Source organism: Patagioenas fasciata, chromosome 8 (assembly GCF_037038585.1).
Source record: "Patagioenas fasciata isolate bPatFas1 chromosome 8, bPatFas1.hap1, whole genome shotgun sequence".
Classification (NCBI taxonomy): domain Eukaryota; kingdom Metazoa; phylum Chordata; class Aves; order Columbiformes; family Columbidae; genus Patagioenas; species Patagioenas fasciata.
In genome coordinates, this window is record NC_092527.1 from 13844530 (window position 1) to 13870526 (window position 25997).

Sequence of the window (25997 nt, forward strand, 5' to 3'; positions counted from 1 at the left end):
TATACTAGCTTCAGTGAGAATTGTACATAATAGCTAATAATAGGTCTCTGAAGCCTGCATATAGTAGTAGTACGACATGTAATACATTTTGTTTGTGCAATATATGTATATTTCATTAAGATTAGCATTGATGTCACAAAAGGCCCTCATTTTTCCCCGTCAAGAAAAGCAATCAGATAATGAAAGGCTTTCATTTAGTGAACAATTTTGGAGGAATGCAGAAAGATAAAATCACAGATGTGTTACATATATTACTTTTAGGACTCCATTGGCAAAATCTTAAATTTATTTTGTTGCCCACCCAAGACTAGAAAGGCATTTTTACACTTCAGTAAAAAATTCTATTCATTAGCAATTTCTGAGTATCTTGAATAGGAGGGTACAAAGGGAGGGCTAAAGAATACATCGTACTTTTAAAATGTGAGAACTATAAAGTTTTCCAGTTTTAAGAAATGGATTTATTTCAGAAATAAAATTTCCTTTGGATTTTGTTCTTGTTCTGTGAAGCTAGCTGATTAGGTGAAGACAAACATCGATTTGAACACTGAGAATGCTGCTGGTCAGGGATCTGTTCTAAAATTGGGCTGTTGAGCTCTAAGTCTGTACTCAGAGTCATCAGAAAACTTCAGAAACCCTTATGAATATGTGAATCACAGCATCGTAGGCTTTAAAATCAATTATAAAAGTGGTAGATTTCTAGGAACGTTTCAGAGACAGATAATTTATCATCACAGAAAATCCTTCAAATAAAGCTGCCCAAGGGGCAGAAGGCATGTTTTCACAAAATGCTTAATGCATGCATACTTTTTTGAACTGAAGGCTATTCCTTTAAGAAGCTATAGTTCCTTTGCATTAATCACAAAACCTAGGGATAGACCTTCTGAATGCCAGAACAGGCACTCTTAATGCTGAGGCATGGTATAATGTAATAGCTGTGTTGGTCAGGAATAGTGTGTAACAGTTACTTGTGCAGATGGACAACTGCTGGCATAGCTTTCATTTTCCATGCTGGCATTTGACATAAGAATTAGATGCAGATATCTTTTGTTATTTTCTGAGATAAATCTGCTCTTCCTTGAAAGAGCTATGTTTTCATTGCTGTCTTGGAAATGATAGTTGAGCAACAATTATGTATAATTTACATACAAACAGCTAATAAATTAGTATATAGATTACTGTTATTTGCCCATGCTACTTGTGTGGCTATCTCAGAGCTAAAATAATATTCTTTCTTGATTGAGCCTTTATCCATTTCATTTTAATTTCACATTTCTTTCATGAGAAGAAGGGAAGAAGTGCAAGGTATTGAAACTATAAATTCATTTGTAGTTATGTATCAATATGGACTAATCACAGTATCACAGTATGTTTGGGATTGGAAGGGACCTCAAAAGATCATCTAGTCCAATCCCCCTGCTGGAGCAGGAACGCCTAGGTGAGGTCGCACAGGAACGTGTCCAGGCGGGCCTTGAATGTCTCCAGAGTAGGAGACTCCACAACCTCCCTGGGCAGCCTGTTCCAGTGCTCTGTCACCCTCACTGAGAAGAAGTTTTTTCTCAAATTTAAGTGGAACCTCTTGTGTTCCAGCTTGATCCCATTACTCCTTGTCCTATCATTGTTTGCCACTGAGAAGAGCCTGGCTCTATTCTCATGGCACTCACCCTTTATATATTTATAAACATTAATAAGGTCACCCCTCAGTCTCTTCTTCTCCAAACTAAAGAGCCCCAGCTCCCTCAGCCTTTCTTCATAAGGGAGATGCTCCACTCCCTTAATCATCTTCGTTGCCCTACGCTGGACCCTCTCCAGCAGTTCCCTGTCCTCCTTGAACTGAGGGGCCCAGAACTGGACACAATATTCCAGATGGGGTCTCATCAGGGTGGAGTAGATGGGAAGGAGGACCTCTCTCGATCTACTGACCACCCCCCTTGTAATACATGAATCACAATTTTAATGATAAAAAGATTTTAATGATAAAAAGATGACCTTGAGATATTAAAATTGATTTCAAATGTCTTTGATCTCCTGCATTAGTTTTTTTTTTTTTTTTTTTTTAATTCCCCTTTCCTGCCCCTGTGAAAGGAAGGAGGTTGTCTGGGGAGGCTTTGCATCTCTGTTTTCAAGGCACTGTTGGATAAAACACTGAGCAACTTCATCTGACCTTGGAGCTGCCCTTGCTCTGAGCAGGAGGTAAATGAGAGACCTCCTGAGGTCTCTTCCAACCTGCAAGATTCTGGGAATCTATGAAAAACAACTGTCCATTTCAGAAATCAATGCTTTAATCAGGCTACTAAAAACTATTGCTTGTACCTGGCAATTATCTACAGCGTATCAGCTTTATATGCTACTGCCCTAAAATCGTACTTGCCAACAGATGACACAGATATCACACTGACATATGTTATCAGGAGGCAAATGTTGATGTCTTTGCTAATACCTCTCTTGGAAGTTCAGTAATTCAGCGAGCCTTGGGACATAAAGGTAGATCAGAAAGTTGTAGGATATTGGTTCCCTGACCATTGGGTACAAGAAGCAAACTCAATTTGAGGTTTTTGGGGTTTTTTTTGAGAGGGTTGTGTAGCAGCTGAAATAGGTTCTTCATCTTTGTGCACTACTTCTATGTTTTTTAAAAAAAACCCTGTAATATGTTTTAGCTGTTCAAACACAAGCAACCGAAAGCAACCTCTAAATTAGTTTATAATTCAAATTTTTGAGCATCTGTTAATTTTCATTTAGGAATCAAGCAATGCATTAGCATGCCAAAATACAGACTTAAAAATCTACTTTCCGCTTGACCTGCCACTGGAGCATTGCAGCACTTCTTATAATTTTAGTTAAAGACAAAATATGGATGACCTTGGTTACAGCAGTATCCCCATCCTGTAAAATATGCTCAGGTAGAATGAGGCTGAGACTGAGATTTTACCACCATTGTTCCAGTGTTTGTTGTTGTGGTTGGTTGGTTGGGTTTCTTTTGTTGTTTTTTTCCCTCCTTCTAGATTTCTAGATACCTTAAAAAGGCACGCCAGCAAATGCAGGAGGATTTTTGATCAGTGTCCTTAACTATTTAAATCTAATTTTAAACTTTGGAAGATCAGTTTTATAGTGATTTGGTTTTGTGAGCAAAGGCTGTATGCATAACAGCTAACATGAGTAAAATATAGTATTCCTAAAGAGGAATGTTTGAAGTAAGTCATTAATCCTTAACCGATCATGTTACTCTTAAATCTGCGTTGTTAATCTTACTTTTTCACTTAACCATCTTACTTACAAAGAAGAAAGCATAGCAGGAGTATTTTAAATAAGCCATGAGGCTCTTCATGCAATTAGTTAGTCCATCTGGAAGCTAAAAGCAGGGCAACCAGTGAGACAGTGCCTTGGGAATACAAAAACAGGAGAAAGGGTGCAAAGACTTACGATTACGGTTCTAAAAGGAAAGTGTAGCTTCTGTGATCATAGGATTTTAATACAAGCACTGTGTTTGTGGTAAAGGGAAGAAATACTCTTCTCCAGAAACTGAGAAAATAACTGACACATGGTAGGCTTCTGGTAGTTCTGGCAAATGTGGGCTGTGCTCCTGTGGAATGCGATTGCTGCCATGTAGCCCTGCACTGCTCAGCATTTAGACAGGAGCTGATTCATTCTGAATCCTCTCGTTTCTCAGATCATACATTGTGCACTTTTGAGTACTTTCTATGTACATAAATGAATCATTTCTGTTCTGAAATGATGCTGCTTCCCCAAGGGGGTGGAAACCAAACCAAACCTACCTTTTTACGTAAGACTCTGTTTAGTAATTGAACAGTAAGTAGAATGGTACTGCAAGGGAAAAGCTGACTATGATAGCTTGGTGTTGTTGCTTCAACTACCTCCAGCCTGTCCTTTCTGAGGAATTGTCATAGTTGCCTCATAACCCAGGAAACTTGGCTGATCTTTGGGCTTTGGTTCATTCGAGGTTTTCTTTTCAGATTTGATGCAGCTTAAGCTTAGGACACTGACAAAGAGAAACTCTCACTTATTTTGCTGTGCTAATACAAATAAATGGCGTATGTCAAAGCAAATATTCCAGTGGTTGAATAAGAATTCCACAACTAAAGAATGAGCAAAACTAGAAGTGAGTGACTTTATGGAGCAATATACTCAGCTCATTTATTTATGTTACCATTCTTCAGGTTTCATTATGATTTCTAGCTGAAATAAGATAAGCAAAATGCATTTTAATACTGAACTTATATGATTATAAATATGTACGTCGTTTACTTTTGCACTTAAGAGCACCTCTTCTAAGGAAATTCATTGTAGGACAAGATATCCCAATTTCTGTGGTGTTTATGCTTTTTTTCAAATACAACTTTTGTCTCATTTTAGTTTCAACCGGCATTCTTCCACCTCCATCAACTACCAGTCAAATAAGAGGTATAAAACTGTTTTGTGCAGCTACTCTACCTTAAAAGCACTTAACAAATCAGTTTATTACTGCTAGTAGGCATCTAGTGAAGTATTAACATAAAAATTATCTGCTTAGAAATATTTACTCTTTGTTTTTCTGACAACTAATAGTTTCCAGAGCCAGTATTTAATTTGCTACGTGTCACTTGCCATTGGCTGCTACAGATAAATTCAGTAAGGGTGCTTTCACTGCTTCTTGAGATGCCATTGCTTCCTCTTCCATTAAAGCATCTTTGATCCTTAGGGCATCTTTTTTTTTTTTCTTTCTTCTTTGATTTTCTTTTCTTTCTTTTAATCACACACTACTTCCTTTTCTTCAGCAGAAATTCTGATAAATCTTTTAACTTCACTAAAATCCTTAATGATGTAGTGTAACACTTTATTTCTCTTTCACAAGCTTTTATATCTTCTTTACTGTATTTAATATGCATCATGCACTTGTAAAAGAGTTCAGTAGTTGACTTCTTTTAATTTTGCCGTGGTTTTGGTACTATGGATACAATTTTGTGTGTCTGTGTTGATTTTGGTTTTTTTCAACTTAATTTCCCTGAACAGAGAAGGCAATCTAGTGGCATGGTTTTATCATGCTGTAAACTTTGGGAAACACTTGGATTTTGAATAACCATTTTTCTTCATGACAGTCCAATTATCACTAATCAGGCTCAGGATTTCTTTATGTATTTTGTGCATTGAGAGCTTCAAATGAGTCTTTCTACCAGTGGACCTGCACGTCTGGGACTAGACTTTCCTGAGTGTATGCTATTTTCAGATAAAGGCTGTGTGAAACACGATTTAAAATCTTTTAATCCACATTGTAAATACTGATCACTGATCCTGTAAAGGTAAGTATGTTTTACTGTTTTCTGTCTAGTTTACCTTGAACAGTATATTTTAAAACAAGTAAAAGTCTTTTGATAGTGTGTGTTTAGCTAAAGGCATTTTGTAAGCTGTGTGTGAAGCCAGTGTATCTGAAGCGTACATTGTCCTGTCTGTGCTACGGTAGGAGTGATGATCCTCTGCCCAGTGACCTTGAGTACAGTGTATTCTTATGCATTACAGATGAGGAGGAAATAGGTGGCAAGAATGGAAAATAAAAAAGTCCTGCAGGCCTTAGAACAGGCTTGGCAGTTATGAAAACACAGCACAGTTCACAACAGAATTTACAGTGAATACTAATCTGCTAAAGTAGCTTATCTTGGAGAGTCCTGTTCACTCATGGTATAGTGGACTCAAATCTAGCATTAAGCCTTAGACTAGGTACAGAAATAATTTGCTATAGTCATTGTAGCAATGGCTGTATTTCTGGGTCTAACTAAATAGACAAAATAAATTAGCCTGAGGCAGCAATGCTGTGCAACCTAGATCTGCAGTATAAGTACTGTTAGAGTAGCAAAAAGCTGTGTCATGAGGATATGTTTATTTTCTTCAAAATTAAAAACTGAAAGTTTACATTTGTCAGAATACTTTTTACCTGTACTGGAAGAAATTTTCTGGGTTTGTCATTTATAAAACTTATAGCATGTTCTCTCCAGATGGCATCTATTTCCACTATCAAAGAAAGTACAAGATGGACCAATGGCCTGACAAAGCTGGGCACTTCTTTTCTTATGCTGACAAATGTTTTGTTATAGACAAAGCCACTATGGAAATAACTCCTGAACTGTCAGCACAAGTTCATAGGGATCTTGTTCATACAAATAGTGACACTAAAGGGAAAAAGAAAGTAAAACTATGTTACCAGCGTAAGTAAGAATGATGTTCAATAGCAAATAGTTTTTATTATGCATACATTTCTGTATCTGTTGCTTCCCTTCCTTGTACTTCTTTATTCTCTCTTGCTTTGTTTGCAATGCTCTTTTAGTGGTCTAAGTAGCAAAGTCACTGCAAATAGAATCATTCTAAGTAATATTCAAAGAGGCATACATTTCAATATACAGTAATCAAACTGAGAATCACCATCCGAGTCATGAAATAGAGAAAAATGAATTGTTAATAATTTTTGGAATCCTAAGGAAACATTTTTTATCTAGGAACACAGAAATTGAATCATAATATTGTATATCAAGTGCTTTTGGGTTAGCTGAATCTGAACATTAGAAAAATTAATGTAGGCTCGGGTTTCAGTTTATATAGGGAAAAGAGTTGGTTTTAGAAATGTTTTTTGAAGGTCACTGCCGTCTTTTTGAAAAGAGTGCAATGCTTATAAAGAGTAGTTAGTATTTGTAGCAGTGATAGTCGTAGTAATTGTGCTGAGCCAGTACCTTTTTAGGCCAACAAGATATCCCTCATTGATTTGTCTTAGACAAGAACGGACCTTTTTATTTGTAGGGACAGAAAGCCCAGACTTTGTATGCCTGTTCCCAAAGTCTGATCCCTTGTTAAACTGAGAGTTCCTTTAATAAATTTGTCATATTCCTTCAGTAAGCTGTTTTCTGTGACAAGATCAACTTGGTGTTATTTAAAATCCTTATTCCGCTAATTTTTCTGTCCAGAGAATTGTCTGAGCTTTTTTTAGGAATGATAAAGACTAACGAATCTTACAGTATTCTCTCTGTAGCTCTCAAGGACAGTTCCTCTTGGAGTACTTTGGAAGCTTCCAGATCTGTTATTTCATAATCAGCAACTTTTGCTGTTTATAAGGTTGCTCATACCTTCATTTTGCTTCTAGAAACACAAGCCAGTCATATACACCAACACCAGTTTCTGGAAGCTACAGTGAAAGTCCTACTGCTTCTGCTACTTCAAAAACGAGAGTTGTTACTACTGCCAGCATAAAGCCCTCTGTCTACCAGCCAGGTAAGGTGATTTCAATGGAATGAAAGGATTCAGAAAAGAAATGCTCGTGTATTTGTTTTAGAAAAGAAGATCGAAAAATGAAGATTGAGCATTATCTCGTATTTGTATTCTGCTTTAGAATGAAAATGTGGAACAAAAGGAGGAAGAAGAATAAAAGCAAGGAAAAAAACTGTAATTAAAAAAATGTGTAGCCTGACTTTTCAAAAGAAATATATTTGGAAAATAACCCAGCACACCCAATTAGGAGCCCTGTGACACTTCAGAATTGATAAAACAGTGAAGTGTGGCTTGAACAGGATATACTTGCAAAATAGATAAGGCCTTATATTGAACTTCTCAGACTCAGGCTTATATTTGAAATAAATAATGACTTTTTGAAATACTTCGTAATGCTATTCTTCCACTTCACATAGCTCCAATTACTGAAAGAAATGATTTGATTATTCATTCATGTGGAAAATATGCTCCTTGATGTTATTTAAATTCCCTTTGTATTAATGTGTTAAAAACGGAGTGAACTTCTAAAACCATTGATGACCAAAATGTGAACCTGTAAAATGAACAAATTAAATGAGACAGCAATATAAGTCTAAATACAGTTCTGTTTCAAATTAAGCTTGTCCTGGTCATAGCAAGAGAATTAGAAAGTTGATTTATATCTTGACAGTCAAGTAAATATGAAAATGCCAAGAATTCTGACAATCTTAAATTATGTCTTCTGTAATGCTCTACTGAAATGAAACCCATACAAACTTAGACATAAAGCAGGCAGGCAGATCAATTGATTTCATTTGAGATATAAAGGTGGAAAAAGCCAGATCAGAACTATCATAAGCTGTTTAAGGGTCTCAGAGTCAATAAAGGTTTCACCTTTTCTTCGTTTGCTTTTGGTTGAGTGTGTCAGCATATACCATCTTCTTACTAAAGGCAGATGTTATTACTTTTGCCTTGCAAAAAAAAAGAAAAGATAAAAACAGGATTTATTTCCATCATTCAGAACACAGCAAACTGTGGCAAGTCAAAGTATCTCCTAAATACACTGATTTATACTAAGCCCCATGCTCATTTAGGGGAAGCATAGTCTCCAGTTCTCAGTATGCAAACCTGCCACAGAAGTAAATTAGTAGCTATATCCAATTAGTAGCTGTATCTGTTAAAGAAAAAGCTTGCTGTTGAAAGAGGCTCAGAATAAGAAGTGATGCTTTTATTTTCTCCTGTGATGGGCATCTTTGCAATTCCTTATATTGCTGATTTTGAGCCTCGTTGCCACTCAATAAGGGCTTAAAATACACAGTAAGGAAACTATGTTCTGTGTCCGTATGTATGCAATGAACTTAGCTCAAATTATATATATTGTCTGCCTGGGTGTCAAAAATCCTTATTTTGCAGGCACTGTAAGGCTATAATGTACTCTAGAGCACAGGAAAAAATTCAAAATAAGATGTAATGTGATATGTTACAAAGACAAAATTCAAATAGCGATGAAGTTGGCAGAGAAGGAGATAAGTCGTCTCCCTGTATTGTGTAGGAGTTTGAGATCTACAATAAAAATTCTAAAATACTTCTGTAATTGAACCCCAAAGTGACTTGGGTACAAAGGAGATTGAAGAAGGGTATTTTATTGAAGATGTTTGGATTTTGTTTTGCTATCTTTTTGAAGTTTTATGTATTTGATGTAGTAGCACTTTGTACTGATTTTGGAACATGAGCTGGCTCTAAAGATGGTTGCAGTTGCAGTTCTGAGCAAACAGGAAAATGTCACTTGGGACTAGTAGAAGTTGGAAACGGCATTTCCTGTGACAGATGGGAAAGATCAGTAGTACTTAGAAACAAACCATCAGGACAGTTAGAAAACTTCCTCATCCAACTTTGTCAATGCATATAAATTTTGCCCTGCAGTGTAAAATGCAGCTTCAATCTGAGAGGATCAGCTGTTCTCAAATGGTGACATACGAAATCACAAAATCAATTTTTTTTCTTCCAGTCTTAGTGCAAACTCAGGCTTTTTCAATAACTGTACTCTCACTTCAACAAATAATTTATTAGAATTATATTTTTGTAAACCCATGATGTGAAAAGGCCAAAATAGTGGAGATTAATGATTTGCAATGGAATATTTAGAAGAGAAATGCCTTTATGCTAGCCCTCAGTGTTAATGGGAATGAGGTGACTTGCTTCCCTTAAAAATGTGGGCCAGCAACTTCCACCAACAGCAATATCCAGAAACTGGAATCAATCACTAAGAGGATTTACAAGGCTATTTTAATCTTTAATTGAAAAAAAAAAAAAAGGCTAGATTTGGTTAATCTGAAACCAATCTCAAAATGAAACTACTTTGTTGACCATCTGGCTCAGATAGGAGTAATCAGTTAAATCTTCAAAGCAAAGAAAGGGTACTACTTTGACTAACCCAACTCTGGTGGGAATCTTTTGCTGCTTTGTTTTCCTCCTGTAGGGAAAGCTGTGAACTCCGTAATCTTTTCTCTGTCCTGTAAATTTCATAGCCCGTTTTTGCAAGGAGCACAGATTTCTTTTCTGAATAAGGTCCACTAGATGGCGGAACATGCGTGTGTATGCCTTTCTTACAGGCTTTCTCAGACGAGAATAGGGCTTTCATATATTCCAAGAAACCCAGATGCTGGTTTTATACTACAAAGTAACACGATACCTAAAAGTAAGAAAGCAGAAATTTCCTTAAAAATCCATAAGTCCAAATAGGTCTGCTCATGCATGTAGAAGTGCTTAAGTGGAAAGGCCTGATCCACTCTTTTTAGAAATTGGTAGCAAGATTCCCACAAATCTCAATTAACTTTTCACTGAATCCTAAGCACCTTCAAGACTAAAACAGCAGGTTGTGTGCCATCTTTCTTTTTAAATTCTTCTTTATAAGATGACACCATTCTTATTTAGGACTTGTTGCATTATCTGGTTTGTCTGCCATCTTCTGTATACTGGAACAGTATATAGGAAAATTTGGGGCTTCAGTGATGTGTAGAACAAGCCGAATCAGTTGTGACTATGAATAAATGTATTACTGGAAAATTATTGCTAAGAATAACAATTATGTGTTCTACTAACAAAGGAAAGATAAAAGAAAGGAAATTTTTCTCACAGTGCAAACTAGTTTGTAAGACTGAAGTATTTGAGACTTAATGAATCTTAACTAAATGAATCTTCGGTAACACGCCTTTTTTCTAGAGGAAAGATATCCATTGACCACAAAAAACGAGCTGATAAGGAGAATTCTAAATTCCTCAGGAACAAGGAATTGGCTTGTTCTTACAGCTATTAAGAGAGATAACGGGATAACAATAGTCCCATTCTTTTCTTCCTATGAGAGGGCTGTGAGAAGGTGATAGAAGCTGGGTTACTGAGTTATGTAAAGTATTCATTTTTGAACAGTTAAGGGTCAGGTCGTAAAATACGGATACTTTGAAAATCTATTCTCTGATATACCGAATCTTAGTACTTTTTACCAACAAACAACACATTTTATCTGCTGCATGTATTTTGGAAGATTTTAAAATACATAAACATACAAGGTGGATTTGTATGGCAGTAGCTACAAAAACGAGAGTTCATCTAAGCTTAGCAATATAACTATAAGATTAAAATATAATAATTCCCTCTTAATAGCTAAATCTCAAAGTTAGTGAAACCTTTCTAATACATTGCACTGATACTATTTTAAATTAATAGTAATTCCAGTCTGTTCACGGGGGGGAAATATGATGTAATAAATCCAGCCTGTAAAGTTAAATGATAATGGCTGAAAAGAGAACTCAGAGCAGTTGCGAACACCCAACATTTGTCATTTTTCAATAATTTCCTTGGTAGCAACTGGAAAAAAAAAAAAAGTTACTGCTTTTTTTTACCAATGCAAGTAGAAAAGATTAAGTAAAAAGAAATAGAAGTCAGGGAGAACGAAAGACAAAGACCCTTCCCCAGTGTTTATCCTTCAAAGGAGTTAAGAGGTTGTAAGCTGAATTTACTGATGACAGTAATGGAAAAAGACATCCTAAAAATGGTACCTGGGCTGCATTTGTTCTTCACTTCTGGAACTCTGGGTTTGAACATCTGATCGTTTTGTTAGGCCCCCTGTGGGATATGCTGCCGTACTTTGCATGAATGATTGTTGGCTCTTTGGGGGAGGGAGAATCCTTAAACAAAACCGAGTGAGCTAGAAGTCACCTTATTTAATTAGAGAGTCTCATAGGTGGGAGCCTTTTGAACTCGCCAATTAGAGATTAAATATTGCCTTCTAATTTTGCCTGGCTTAGCACCGTAATACATAAATAGCAACAGCCCCAGGGTTTAAAGAGATTGCATATATATTCTCTGTTCTGAAATCTTTAAACACTGTTTACCATTACCAGGTTAAAAAAAAAAAGCCTCAAGCTAAGGTGGGATATGGTTTTATGAAGCAGAAACTTTGTTGATGCTGTAGCATAAGAATGTTTTATCAAGAAGATGCTTTAGATTCACCTCTGAAGTCAATAAAAAGAAGAAAATAAGAGATCATGGGGTGATCACAGTGGATTGATACGTATGCAGTTGAAGCACATGCAATTGCCAGTATTCAGTGTATGTTATTTTGTGTGGCAGGGCTTGGGCTAACAAAGAAGTGTTAAGTTAAACATAATCTAACCACCTTATTATCCAGAAAGATCTATGTTACATTTGGAACCCTCTTCTTGGTTGAAATACTTTTCTACCTGCAAGCTCCTTAAAACTGTAAATGTTGTATTTGGTCATCATTTTATTGGCACTGGGACCTACCACCCAGAGTGGTTGCCTAGGCTGCAGGAGAACTGACTTTTGTTCCCAGAACTGTGCCCTCTCTTTTGGGCAGAACACTTAAACTTTCCAAGCTTCTGTTCCTCCTCTCACAAACCAACAATCGTTCACTTTTTGTTCTCCTTGCAAAGGAAAAACTGCTTTTAGTGCTCCTGTACTTGGCAAAATGAGGCAGTTTCTTGGGCAGACACTTCATTCCTACACAATGCAAGATCTGATGTTTTGAATAGAGTAGGGCAATGGGAAAACTCCTTGGTATGTGCAGGCTCCAGCTTCTGCTTATTTTAATGCGATAAAGCTCCACCCAGCATTTGAGCCTGGTGCACGCAAACACAGAGGCAGCCTGCACTGAAGATTTTATGTGATAGTCGAAGGATGGAAGAAAGGAAGTATAATATTTCTATTTTATACATGGGAAGAGAGGCAAAGAAATACTACGCTTTGCTTGAAATTATACAGGAAGTCTGTGGCAGAGCCAAGAACTGAGCTGAACTGAGATCAGTCATAACCGCAAGTCTGGCCTTCCTCTCAGTGCCGTTGGCTTTGTCTTGCTGGTCATGTGAGATGAATTGACTCCCTCAATATTCCTTCCAGCTCTATAGCTCTGTGTTCCCTACGTGAGCCTGTTTTCCTTCAGAAACATAGGAGTAAAACCTAGAAATGTTAGATAATGGTGACATCTGTGGGAAACTCTGCATTTAAATGAATTTAATGAGATCAAAATTTAAGCATAACTTCTTATTGAAATTGCGGTGAATTCTGTCTAAAACTTTATTACATGATCTGGCCTTTCTATTTTTAGCCTCTTTTAAACAGATTATATGGCAGTCTTTAAAATTATCACAGGATTGTCAAATCCATTCCTGCTAGAAGATGAAGAGATGCCCTTGAAAATGATCTTCATAAAATCTATAAAAGGCAGTAGGCAGTCACTTCTGTAATGCATGTGGATTAAAAGTCAGTGATTGTGCTGATATCCTTGGCTTCAGTCCAGAATTAATGAGCAATAATGGGACAGACCATAATTTTCATCTGAAGCTTTTATTTTTTTGTGTGTCGTGGAGTACCCTTTGGTAAGTGTTACTGTTTTGCCGTCAGAAGGAAAGACTTTAAAATACTTCTTGGTTTCTTTTGGCATACTTAAAACAGCACCAGCACCAGTTCATTCCTACACTCCTCCCAGCACTGAGCCTGCAAGTCGTCCTCCCTGGGTAACAGATGACTCCTTTTCCCAGAAATTTGCACCCGGAAAAACCACCACCACTGTCACAAAGCATATCCTACCAAGAGGTGCTCCAGTACGATCTCCTGGCTCAACTTCTGCTTACCCATCTCCAGTTTCAACTTCTTCCCAGGCTCCTCCAATAGCCCGGGGAACATTTCAAAGGGCTGAGCGTTTTCCAGCCAGCAGCCGAACTCCTCTCTGCGGACACTGTAACAGCATCATTCGGTAAGGTCATGAGGTTTTGAAGAGGGACAAAGCAAAAAAAAAAAAAAAAAAAAAAAATCACAGAGACTGGTTATTTTACATTAGTATACAGTACAGTATACAGTATACAGTATACAGAGCCTAAGACTCAGTTACATTTACACAGCAGGGATATCTGTTGTCTGCTTTATTAATTCAACAATTCCAGAGCTCATTTTGCTATCGCGTGGTTCACTTTTTATCACTGCTAAGTTATACATGCTAATTGTTTGTTCCTTGGATGCTGTGGCAAATCACTGTTTGTTTTTTAAACAAGTTTCTGCTCGTAAGGTACACCTTGAAGAAGGTACACACAACTTCAATTGGAGAGTTGGGGGGTGAAGGAGGATTATGTAGAGACAGGAGCAAGACATCATTTTGGTAGAGCATTCAAATATAATTGTTGCTTTTCTGTCTGGAGAAAGATAATGCCTACATTCTATTAGCAGTGATTCAGAGCATGCCTCTCCCTTTTCCTCTCCCAATTAGTTCTGCTGGACCAGTGTCCATTGTTACCCTGTGAACTGCTAACCAGCCTTAAGTAATCCATGTTTAATGCCAGTCTCCTCCACTAAAAGAGAAGCTAGTTTGGTTTTGCACAACTGCTAATCATTGCCCTTCGTATATTCTGAAACTGAAAGACTGCAGTAATAATCACTACATCTAATTACAATCGAGAATAAATCACCAAAATGAATTTAATGTGTCTTCCATATAATCAGATAGCAAGTTGTCAGCTGATAGTCTGACATTTCTAGAACATGCTGCATGCAGTGCTGTCTCAGATCAAAGGAAGGCAGGAGACTTTAGGAGCTGTTGTGAGGTGTGGGTGTGTAGGTTTGGAAATTTGCCTGCTTTCTCATGCTTTCAAATAGTAGCACTATCTTCTGTGTTACAACCCTTAGCCTTTTCCTGTTGTCTTTGCAACTGTTTATGAAGACCACTTATAGCTATGCAGATAGAAAACAATTGGTGATTTTTTCTAACAGTTGCTGTAAATCCAATGTATATGACTAAACACTAATGAAATACTTCAACCAATTGGCACAGTGTTTGAGTAATGATCTTGAAAAATACCATTACTCTTCAGACTTCTGGATCTTATTTTAATACTCACCTTCACGGTTCATGTAGAATGCTTGTTATACATGCATGCAGTGTCTAACGAAGTGGGTTTGTAATCAGAGTCAGTCAATCTTTTTGCTATACAAATGAGATAATTATGATTGTTTACAGGGGTCCTTTCCTGGTAGCCATGGGTCGCTCTTGGCACCCAGAAGAATTCAATTGTGCTTACTGCAAGACATCCTTGGCTGATGTGTGCTTTGTGGAGGAGCAGAACAGTGTGTACTGTGAGCGCTGTTATGAACAGTTCTTTGCACCAACCTGTGCCAGATGCCACACTAAGATCATGGGGGTAAGAGAACAAGCTTAACCCTTTCTCCAACTGCATGGTTCACTGAAACAGTACGATCGTCTAGACTGTAAGCAATGAAAGTAGGTATTTAATTATTTATGTCCTCTTTTAATAATAATTTCCAAGCCTGTTATTATTTCAGAATGAGAAACATAATAATTTTTATCTATCCAAAATCTTGGATATTTCTGTACCTTATTCAACTTGTAGACAGAACATTTAATCCAATTACTATCTCACTGAGTGTAAAATAAGTAACGTTCTTTGGATAGTTCCCTGCTATCCAATACAAACTATGTTACTTTTTCTTTTCCATATATTTACAGTAAGAGACTTGAACTGGGTTTTCTTATACAGGACTGAGTCTAAATTTCAGTGGAGGTGTCAGTGGCCTTGGGAAGGAGCCTCACTGGTACCTTGCAACACAGCTGCCAAGAGGAATTCTGCTGACTTCTTATAGTTAAAAGAATACAGAACAAATACAAAGATCTGAATTCCAGAAATGCAAAAATAATGTGGCTTTTGTCTTACATATAACTTAGATGGTGATGAGGTTGGCATGCCATAAGATAATTTTGGCAGTGCATTTATGCATCCAGTTATCATGAATATATGACAAGATTCTCTTCAATGAGGAAGCAAGGAGTAGCACATGGGTTTTTCACTGCTTAGTTGTCACTTTTTGACATCTAAATGTTGGCATTGAGAGACTAGATGCTTTTTCCTGAATTTGCCAATTAGGGATGGCAGCATCAGACATCTGTGGTGAAGCTCTGGCTCCAACCAAGTCTTGTTTGCTACTGCAGCAGTAGGAGTCATTTTACAGCAGAGTACTGACTTAACTTACCTAATTAATGCTGGCACAAATCAGTTCCCCATTATGGATTTTCATCAGAAAAATAGCAAAGATGCCAGCTGCCTCTATTTATATTAATATGATTTCTCAGTCTGTTCTTTGCTTCTTAGCTCGGTGAGGTTCATTATGGATCAAAACCTATTTATCAGTGATAGCTGTTTTGCAAACAGTAGCAGAAGTTAATGCATCTGAAATGGTGGTTCTCTAATGAGATATATAGCAAACGTAAATTAGACTATTTTGTCTATTCACTGGATTGGAAGCATCTCCACTGTCTTAGTCAGTGGAGATAAAAAACAATCTTTAAAAGAGAACAGGGTCTTTGTATGTAAATGAAAGCAACATAAAATATGATTTAGCTTCTCGGCTGGTGTAAATCAATGCTGTTTCACTGAAGTTAACAAAGTTAAATTAATTCACACCAGTTACGCAGCTGGCCCTTTGAAATCTGGACTGTTTTACAGAGATACACTATTGAACATAGTCTTGGGCACAAGAAGGATTGACAAATTAGCCGGTAACCATGCATCAGAGCTCAGTACAGCACCTTTTGGACTTAGAGGACTCCTGTATGACAAGATAAGAATGAAGCAGTAATAGAGATTGTTCCATACCGCATATAAGAAAGAAGCTGATAAAATCTGGATACTCAGTTCGAGAGAACATCAGTTGCACAGATTTTTTTTTTTTTTATGAACACATGGCCTAGGAACAGACATGCAGACTCAGTTGCATTAATCACATCAGTTAGTATCCAAGACCTTTTTTTTTTTTTCAGATATTCACATTAGTTCGTGAAACATTCCTGTGAGAAATTTAAATAAATTAGGACATAATCTAGAGTGCTTTGAAACATCAGACTTCAGTCGCTTATCCCCTGCATGCATTTCTTGGTCTTACAGGAGAAAATAACTCTTTCATATTTAGCAAATCATGCTCTGGCATTGAAGAGTTCATACTAATTGTGTCAAAACAAAGCAGAAAATAACCAGAATCCTTGTGCAGAATCTCTACTACAACACCAACTGGCCATGTTGATACAAACAGCTGGCTGAACTATGTTGTTTCATTTTGGCAAATACATTGTTCTAGAAAGCTTGCAGTCCTATTTCCTCTTTCTTTCCGAAGGATCCCAATTTCTGTCATACTACTTTCTTTTGAGGAGGGGAATTGGCTGATACAGATGGGAAAAATTTAGAGCATTTCTGCCTTGTTTGTTCTCCAGTAGGCATTCTGTTCTGCTGGAGATTTGTTTATTTGCTTGTTTTACAGGAAGTGATGCATGCCCTAAGACAAACTTGGCACACAACCTGCTTTGTCTGTGCTGCTTGTAAGATGCCGTTTGGGAATAGCCTCTTTCACATGGAGGATGGGGAACCTTACTGTGAGAAAGGTAAGGCAAACTGGACAGTTCTGCTCAGTAATCATATGCTTCATGTATGGAAGCAACCTAAGAATAAAGCAGCTGATGAACAAAATAAAATCAGTTGGATTTTGTTTCCCCTCTCCACATATACAAGTGTTTCCCTCTCTGTTTTTTTCTCCAGTTTATACGACAGACTGACAGAGCATCTTCTGCGTCTATGCCCCAGAATGCCTTACTTCATTTCTCTCCCTTATGTATTATGATACTTACCTTCCTTTTCTCTCCCTATACTTTTTTTTCCCCTATTCCCTTCCCTTCCCTGATTCTGCTTACTAGAAATCTACATGCTATGGCATGAAAAATTCTTCTTTCAGGGTTCTGGTAGTGCTTCTATACAGTATGTGTGGGTTGCTGCCCACATTGTCTCTACTAGGTTGCTTGAATTATGACCTCTGATACTGCTACCTCACCCTAAAACTGATCAACCAACACACATGAAAAGATGGCTCTGCCCAGATGTGCAACACATGGTAGTGCAGATTATGTTTTCTGAGTGCTGCAACAAATGAACTGCTTCTTGCCAACTAAGAAAAGACCATGGTTTTCCAAACTATGGAAAGGGTAATATGGTTTAATAAATGGTGCTTGCCATGTAAATGAGTTGCCTGACATGGTCAGATAGCAGGTTACGGTTTAAGTGGTATTCTCTCTGTAAGCCCTGCCTTCCATTTAATGAGTCTCCGGCCCAGTTCTCTGTGGAGAATCCTTCCTTACAGTTGCACAAATAGAATTTTACAAATCAGTAACTCTTAGTGAAGAATGAAAACCATACACAAAGATGATTAAGGGAGTGGAGCATCTCCCTTATGAAGAAAGGCTGAGGGAGCTGGGTCTCTTTAGTTTGGAGAAGAGGAGACTGAGGGGTGACCTTATTAATGTTTATAAATATATAAAGGGTGAGTGCCATGAGAATGGAGCCAGGCTCTTCTCAGTGGCAAATAATGATAGGACAAGGAGTAATGGGATCAAGCTGGAACACAAGAGATTCCACTTAAATTTGAGAAGAAACTTCTTCTCAGTGAGGGTGACAGAGCACTGGAACAGGCTGCCCAGGGAGGTTGTGGAGTCTCCTTCCCTGGAGACATTCAGAGCCCGCCTGGACACATTCCTGTGCGACCTCTCCTAGGCGTTCCTGCTCCAGCAGGGGGATTGGACTAGATGATCTTTTGAGGTCCCTTCCAATCCCAAACATACTGTGATACACCATGACTGACTTGGCACCTACGCTTTAAAACTGGAGGTTTTGCCATAACCTATCATGACTCTCATTAAATCCATGTACTTTTAGAATTTCTGCTAATCTTTTTCAATATCAAGTCTTTCCAAATTGCATTTGATATTTGAAGTAAAGATGTGTTAACCAGCCGGTACGTGGCTTCTGTAATATTCTCTTAATGCAGAGAGAACATAAATCCAGGCATGGAAACTTAAACAGTGCTTCTAGACCACCCTCAAGGTAACATTCACTGGCCATTAGATTGTGTTTCATATGACCATATTTGTCCTTATGAATAGCTTCCACATACATTAAAGCTCATTTAAAACTTATATGAGAAACAAAACTTTAAGTTTGATTAATTTTTTGTTTGTTTACTTTGTGATGACAACTGTTGTGCTAACATGGTGTTTTGCGCTGGGTTTCTATATAAATAATGAAAAAGCAAATTTTAGTGTATTTCAGCAAATGTAGTAGGAAACTGAGGAAAAACAATTGAAAAGATCATCCTCAGGAAACTTTCTATTTTTCTTGGATTTAATACATTTACAGTAAGAGTTGCTAAGTTTGCTTTTTGTTTCATTTTAGATTATATTGCTTTGTTCAGCACAAAATGCCATGGCTGTGATTTTCCTGTTGAAGCTGGAGATAAGTTCATTGAGGCTCTTGGACACACTTGGCATGATACCTGCTTCATTTGTGCTGTAGGTTCTATACCAAATACTATCTTATTACTTTGTACTAATAAATTGTGAAGTAACGTTAGCAGACCTGAAAGGAGGAATGACTAACATATGCCTAAGGATGCAGAGGGATTGAATTTCGATTTTCACTTGCAGATGGGGAAGGATGGGAGTGATTTCTCTTCTCCTCCACAAACTTTTACTAGAATTATTAAATTTGACCATCACAAGTGAGTGCTTTCTAATTAAACATTCAGTTTTAGAAAGTTTGTACAGTAATACATACCGCTATTTCTGTTATTCTTTCCAGTGTTTACCAAATAAAGATAAAGCAACATTTAAAATAAATTAACACCATACTGAACAGCGTAGCCATAATCTTATTTACAAAGTAGTGCAGTTTGTATTTCTGTGCAGAATGCTTGTTGAAACTTGCAAAAGGAGTCTGTTTAGAGAGAATGAATAGTAATTAGCATACAAGTTGGTCAAACTCATCAATCTGTGGTACGTCTACAGTGTGGCCATATTCCCACACTCTGCACACAAAGTAGTAAAATCCATATGATTAACAGTACTTTTCATATGGTTCTAATACAGCTGTGCTGTTCTGCAACATATTATTCCTAAGGTAATACTATCTAGAACATCTAATTAACTAAAAAGAGTATGTCGGTCACACCAAAAATGACTGACAATTCCTAATGTTTGTTGAACTCTAAAATTTAGATTGAAGAGTAGAAAGAATAGAAATGTTTATAAATATCTGAAGCTAAACTAGCTACTGGTCTTTCAAAGGTACATGGAAGTGAGTGACAGAAAAATTTCCTGTGAAAATTGAATTCTTTTTGAAATTTTAACATAGAAAGGAATACTAAGACAGTGAGTTTCCTTCACAAACTAACAGCTATTAGTCACTTACAAAAGACACTTTCTCTGAATAATTCATGTTCTTTTTTTTTGCTTATTCATTTAACTGTATATTTATGTATTTATTTAAATTAGCAACCCAATTTTTTATGGAGGTGACAGTTTTGATAACGCAGTTCTCACAGCTTTTTTTTTTTGTTGTTGGGAGATAACTTTTTCTTTCAGTAGGTTAAGTAAAATGCAAATAAACATAATTTTTAATATACTATCCTCATATCCTTTCAACGATTTTCCTTCCACTTGCAGTAGCACATCACTGATGTTATTACTCACTGGTCTTAAGTCTGCCATACGGGTTAGGGACAACATTTATTCCTAGATTCTGATGTGTTGACTTAAGTGGTTCTAGTCAACTCTGACCTTGCAAGTGGTGTTGCACTCCCTTTTGTAGATATCTGTACAATTCCAGTTGACTTTAAGCTGATCTAAACTTGGACTGCCCTGCCTCACCCTGCATTCTTGCATGCTTTGTTATGTCAACTCTGGCACTTATGCAGCCAGACAGAGAACTCTATGGGTTGAAGAATAACCTGGTAAGAATAAGTACTTAGTTTTCAATAATACCAGATGTCTGAATGACCCACTCCTTGATCATATAAGCACCCGTACCAAGACAAAGTAATAATAGGAATGAGTATCTAATGGTACTATGGAAAGATGGTACCCCTGGGACCATGGCACCTAACCAGAGCTTTTGTAAAATCATGTGTTAAAGGATCAGAATCCAGATTTTAAAGTTTGAGCTAGAAGCATGCACTCAAGCATGCCACTATCCTTTGATGGTCTACACAAGCACTGCTGGGACATGCCAAAGCTGCCTAGGGGATTGTGTACCCAGACTTCATTTTAATGAAAACTAGTGGATTTAGTGGGTAGTGGTGGCAAGAGGATACAGAGAGGAGAGCTGATGCAAATGAGAGCCTAACCTCTACATGGAGTAAGAAAAGTACCAAGACACGCACTTTGATCCAGGAAATCAGATGGATTTCTGCCAAAGAAATGTGGGACCGGAAGAGAAATACAGCTCGAAGTGATAATCACTTTTTTTTTTCTTTTATGAGCTCTGATTGTATTCATTTTTAATTCTAGGTATGCCATGTGAATTTGGAAGGTCAGCCATTCTACTCCAAGAAGGATAAGCCACTGTGCAAGAAGCATGCCCATGCTATCAATATTTAAAAGAAGAGTTGGTATCAGTAACGCTGGGGAAAAACAGATGACTAACTGGGCAATTATAAAGTTGATAACCATGGCTAGCATTTCTCTTGGTAAAAGCTAGGAAGTTGATATTTCTGAAGTTTAACCTCTTTTGTAAAAGCAGAACATGCTTTTGTAAGGTTCATACAAAAACCTACTGAATGAACAGTCAAAACAAATGATCTAGTCTATTATTAGAGCAACAGTTGGGGGAAATATTGAAATAACTAAAAACTGTAATATGAAAAGTAACACTCAAATACAGTTTCAAATGAACTACCCACAGCAGTTTTACTGCTTAGACCACACACTAGTGTTTAAGAACAACTGGAAAAGTCCTTCTGTAATAAGTAATTTTCTTTCATAACAAGAATTAGTAAGTGCCACATGTACAATAATCTGTAGAACCAAAGGCCATAGTTTTCAAAGGGAAATAAATAGATTAGGGTTTCCTCTATGAAAAGTCAGTGCTATTCCATTATGTTGTGGTGCTACCTCATAGCATCAAATATTTTAGATCCTTTACAAATTAGAAGTCTGTCTTGAATACATATGTAGCTGGGAGGCCTAGGAGACAATCCATAACTTACTTTAAAGATAAAGTAGAAACAGAATAATGCTTTCCATAACACAGTAGGCCTGAGAGAAGCATGTTGGATCAGCCTTGCTACTGCACTTGGCTTATGCATGCGCACGAGATTAGTTCACCTTCAAATTGTAATGGAAAAGGCCAACTGATTTTCTCCAGATTGTTCTTACATTGGATGGAATAGAGCTGGCTGGAAAGGCCAGCTTGTAATTTGAAAACAGTTTTCCTTTCCTCTTGTGGAAAAAGATACTCAAAGTTGCTTTGGTTTCTATGATAATTCCAATTGACATCATTGGGAGGTAGGAATCTACATGTGAACCTTCACATTGGTGAACACACAAGACACACATCCACCTAGCCCAGCTAGGAAGTGGGAGATGGCTTGCAAAAGTTCCCTACTCTTTCCCACATAGTTAGGAAAAGGGCATAATTTTTCCTATAGCAAATTAACATTGATTAAAAATTTTTAAGGCAGCATAACAGCACTGGCACATACCCTTTATATATTTTGTTAGTTTAAATGCAACACATCCTGAATTGCAGTAGTATTTGCCACTATAGAACAGTAGATCGGCTCTGGCAATTAGAATAACCATACACTCATCTTTTCTAATATTTTAAGAACAACTTTCACATTGTTCAAACAGTTATTTATAAAACTTAGTCTGATCACTATTCCAATTTTATTAATTTAAGTGAAAATTATGATGTGTGTGTTGACAGCTTGCAGTACTGGCAGTTTTGAATTAGAATTTCTAAGGCTGAGGATGCATTCTGTGGGCCACCTTCTGGTGCCATATGCACCCTCTATTTTACCTTGTGTTTTGAGTAACAACAAATTACATAGCACTGTCTGCCTTTCCCCCCCACTATGGGTAATGCGCATTTTAAGAAAATCAGTTTGTCTTTTCAGGGGTGAGAAACTATCTAAAGTTTGAGGCAGGAATAAAAGAAATTTGAAGTTCTAATATGAGAATTAAGTTAGCTGCAGACAGTCCTCATCTTGGACAAAAATAACAACCTGAACTGCCTGTGGCAGTTTAAACATATGACCTGCATTTGTTCAATACGTATCTAAGTTCTCACAGATCTTAGCAGTGATCTGATCTGAGTGCTTCAGGGTCAGATTTTTTTATGCATGAATTATTTTAAAACACTAGTACATTATATGTAAAGCCTTTTTTTTGTTTTTTTTCTATAGCAAACAAATTTTCTGGTTTTAGTCAGTGTTGGACTGATGTGAATATGGTTCCATTGATCATAAAATCCAAAGGCCTGGCTCATAATATTCTTTAGAGGAATAAATTGTAATCATGGAAGTTAAATATTTTTTTCACTTATCTTACTTCATTAAATACCTTTTCATAACAGTGAGATAATTCTAGATTTCCTTTCAGTTTTGGAATGTCATTCAACAAGATGGTATTTATTCTTCTCTGTTATTTAGGAGAATTCATATCAGCATATTATACTCTAAGACTGCATTGAAGATATTCTTATGGCAGATTTCTGTGTGACCCACTGACTGGGTCTCATACTGTCAACATCAAAACAGGGAGTCAAACTCCTTGGGAGGACACAACATGCTAGGGCTTGTGATGTCTCAGAAGAATTTCATGAGGTCTTTCACCTCTAATATGCATGTGTGTGTATGTCTCACTCTCCACCTTCCCCCTCAGTGTCACTCAAAGCTCCCTCTTCACTGGCAGTGTGAAGGACAAAGCATTTGAGGAGATGGCCAGTGATGGAGGGCTGCAGCTTTGGTAGGGATACAGTCTGTGGGGAGATGGTGATAGGCTGCATGGCTGGGGCTGCCTCCTCTTCAGATTCAGAGGGGAGCCCAGATCACCAGCTGAAGTGGCCCAGGTCAGTCTGCAAGTTACAGGGGTGGACAGGTATATGGGAGACTTGGGTCTCAGTGTGGGCAGGGGAAGGGAGGCTTGGGTCAGAGAAGGGAGAGCACCTGCAGCAGCATCTCTGGTTGAGTATAAGAAGATGAGGCATTGAGGACACAGAAGGCCATTAGTGAAGCTGGGGTTGGAGGAGGGGGAGTAACTAAGTGAGACTAGTTTCACCAAACTGACATGTGAGTTGGGGTGGGGTGGAGGGGGGAAGGAGGAGATAGCCAGCATGACTCACTACAGTCAGGGAAAGGGCTCGAAGGAAGAAATCAGGGTACACGTAGCTCTCAATAGTCCAGAGAGCTAGTATGAATATGTATAGAAGGGATGAGCAAGGGGGATACAGGATCCAATCTAGTAGTAAATATGTGGTCAGTACTGCAGAAAGGTGAATGCAAAAACTGAGCCCCTTGCAGAGTGACAACAGTGAAAATGCAGCAGCACAGGCTTCAGTGGGAGCCGTACTAGCTTGAGAGATTCCTGAAAACTTCCTTTTCAGTGGGAGCCGTACTAACTTGAGAGACTCCTGAAAACTTCCTTGAGCAGATAAGATGCACTGTAACACATGCCCTGATTTCAGCTGGTGTCTGAGCAAGTGAGATTAAAGCTAGTTTACATATCACTATATGAAGTACAGTGATATCTCTGAACGAAAAACAGAGATACCCTGAGGATTATCATGTAATAAATGTCCTGTTTTGACTTGTGCTGCTTCATAATGTGGTCCAAAAATAGGGAATCCACTTACCCGCCCTTGATATCTATATTAAGATATAATTTTTGCACATATCCGAACCAGAAATTTGTGAATAATAATGTAGTATTTTAACTTTCACAGGGGTAGAATATCATGTAACTACTGATACTCTTCTGCCAGATGTCACCTTTGTGATATGGAGGGGGGAAAGATGCAACTATCACTGAACATAAACACTGTACAAAAATATGCAAGATGAATAATGTGTATTTCTTTATGTTTTATGTCTTGTAATAGATGCCTGGAACACGTCCTAAGTTCCTCTAAATATTTCTTTTCATTTTAATTAATGTGGAGTTTTAAATGACAAAACAAAGATACTGTACCTCTGAATGATCAAATAAGAAGTCCAGTCTTTTATCTAATTAAAAAGTGTTCAGTAACTTTTCAGTCAAAGGCTTCAAAAATGATCTTAATACTTTTTTTCTTTTTCTGTTCTTTTTGCAGAGGAGGGTAAATTAAATGTTTCCAAAGATGACTTTTATTATCTGGAAAACAAAATAAAACAAAAACACTCTTATGACTTCTTTTTTTAGAAGTTTTTACTATATTGGATTTACACATTACACATTTCTAAAATCAATCCAAAACAGGGAAAAATGTTTTCCTTGGTCCTTCAGTGGTCAGTACTTTGGGTGAAATGTTTTGTTAAAGATTATTTGTATTTATGTTTAATAATGTGAAAGTCCACAGCACTGAACACACTCATTAGTGTCTAATGCTGGGCACACTAATGTTTGTTTGCAATACTTGTCTACTGGTAGCAGATATTAATTTTTTTAGTATTTATAAATGTCAGATTTTGAAACTGAGTGATTTCTTGCCTGCAGTGATCATCTTAGAAGTCCAGGGTTTATAATATATTGATATGTTGACTTGATGCCACAAGTGCCCTTGCTTTTAGATATATATTTTTTCCTAAGTTACTAGTTATTTCAGAAATAGAATGTAGTGTGGTTTATGAGGTGTGAGTAACTACCTTGCATGGATTATCTGTGCCAACATGAATAAAACAGTCTAGTAATAAAAGCAATGTGCAAATACAGTTAAACTTTATGATTTGGGTGTATTTATTAATATGCCATGTGAACAGCTGACAGCTTTCAGCCATGTAATCCTGATAAGAAAGCATACACAAGCTTGTACTGACTACTTCAGTCCTGAAAATAAAAATTAAAAGCATTGGTTTCAACTTTATTGTATATCAATCTTAAATGTTTATTAACCATATAATGCTGTTTTAAACAAATGTTAGTATGCTTAAAAGACATAGGTGTACATGTTCATGTTGTAACTTAGCAAGACTTGTGTAGTCACAGACCTTATTATGTCAACAAATACTGTTTATAGTAACTTTATAAGGAATGGGCAATTCTGTCTTAGGTTACATTGATGCATCTGAGAACAAAGTTTGATTGCATAAATTCAGGTGGGTATTCTTCCATTTCTTAGCAGAAGTGATTTTAAACAATACACAAAATGTTTGAAACGTCCTCATTGAACTCTAGTGCCAAGAAA

At 37.2% G+C, this 25997-nt stretch overlaps 1 protein-coding gene across 14 annotated transcripts in view; it reads left to right on the forward strand.

Annotated features, from left to right (window-relative positions):
- LDB3 (LIM domain binding 3) overlaps nucleotides 1-25671 on the forward strand; it is a 126986-nt gene extending 101315 nt beyond the window's left edge. For 12 of the 14 annotated variants that reach the window (XM_071811726.1, XM_071811725.1, XM_071811729.1 and 9 more), the window contains 7 exons: nucleotides 4369-4416; nucleotides 7118-7245; nucleotides 13192-13492; nucleotides 14747-14927; nucleotides 17056-17176; nucleotides 19014-19129; nucleotides 21125-25671. In XM_071811726.1, the coding sequence (XP_071667827.1) occupies nucleotides 4369-4416; nucleotides 7118-7245; nucleotides 13192-13492; nucleotides 14747-14927; nucleotides 17056-17176; nucleotides 19014-19129; nucleotides 21125-21214 (985 nt within the window). In that variant the 3' untranslated portion in view covers nucleotides 21215-25671. The remainder of the gene's footprint in view (nucleotides 1-4368; nucleotides 4417-7117; nucleotides 7246-13191; nucleotides 13493-14746; nucleotides 14928-17055; nucleotides 17177-19013; nucleotides 19130-21124) is intronic. The other 2 variants (XM_071811728.1, XM_071811730.1) reach the window with 1 other exon arrangement.
- The last annotated feature ends 326 nt before the right edge of the window (nucleotides 25672-25997 follow it).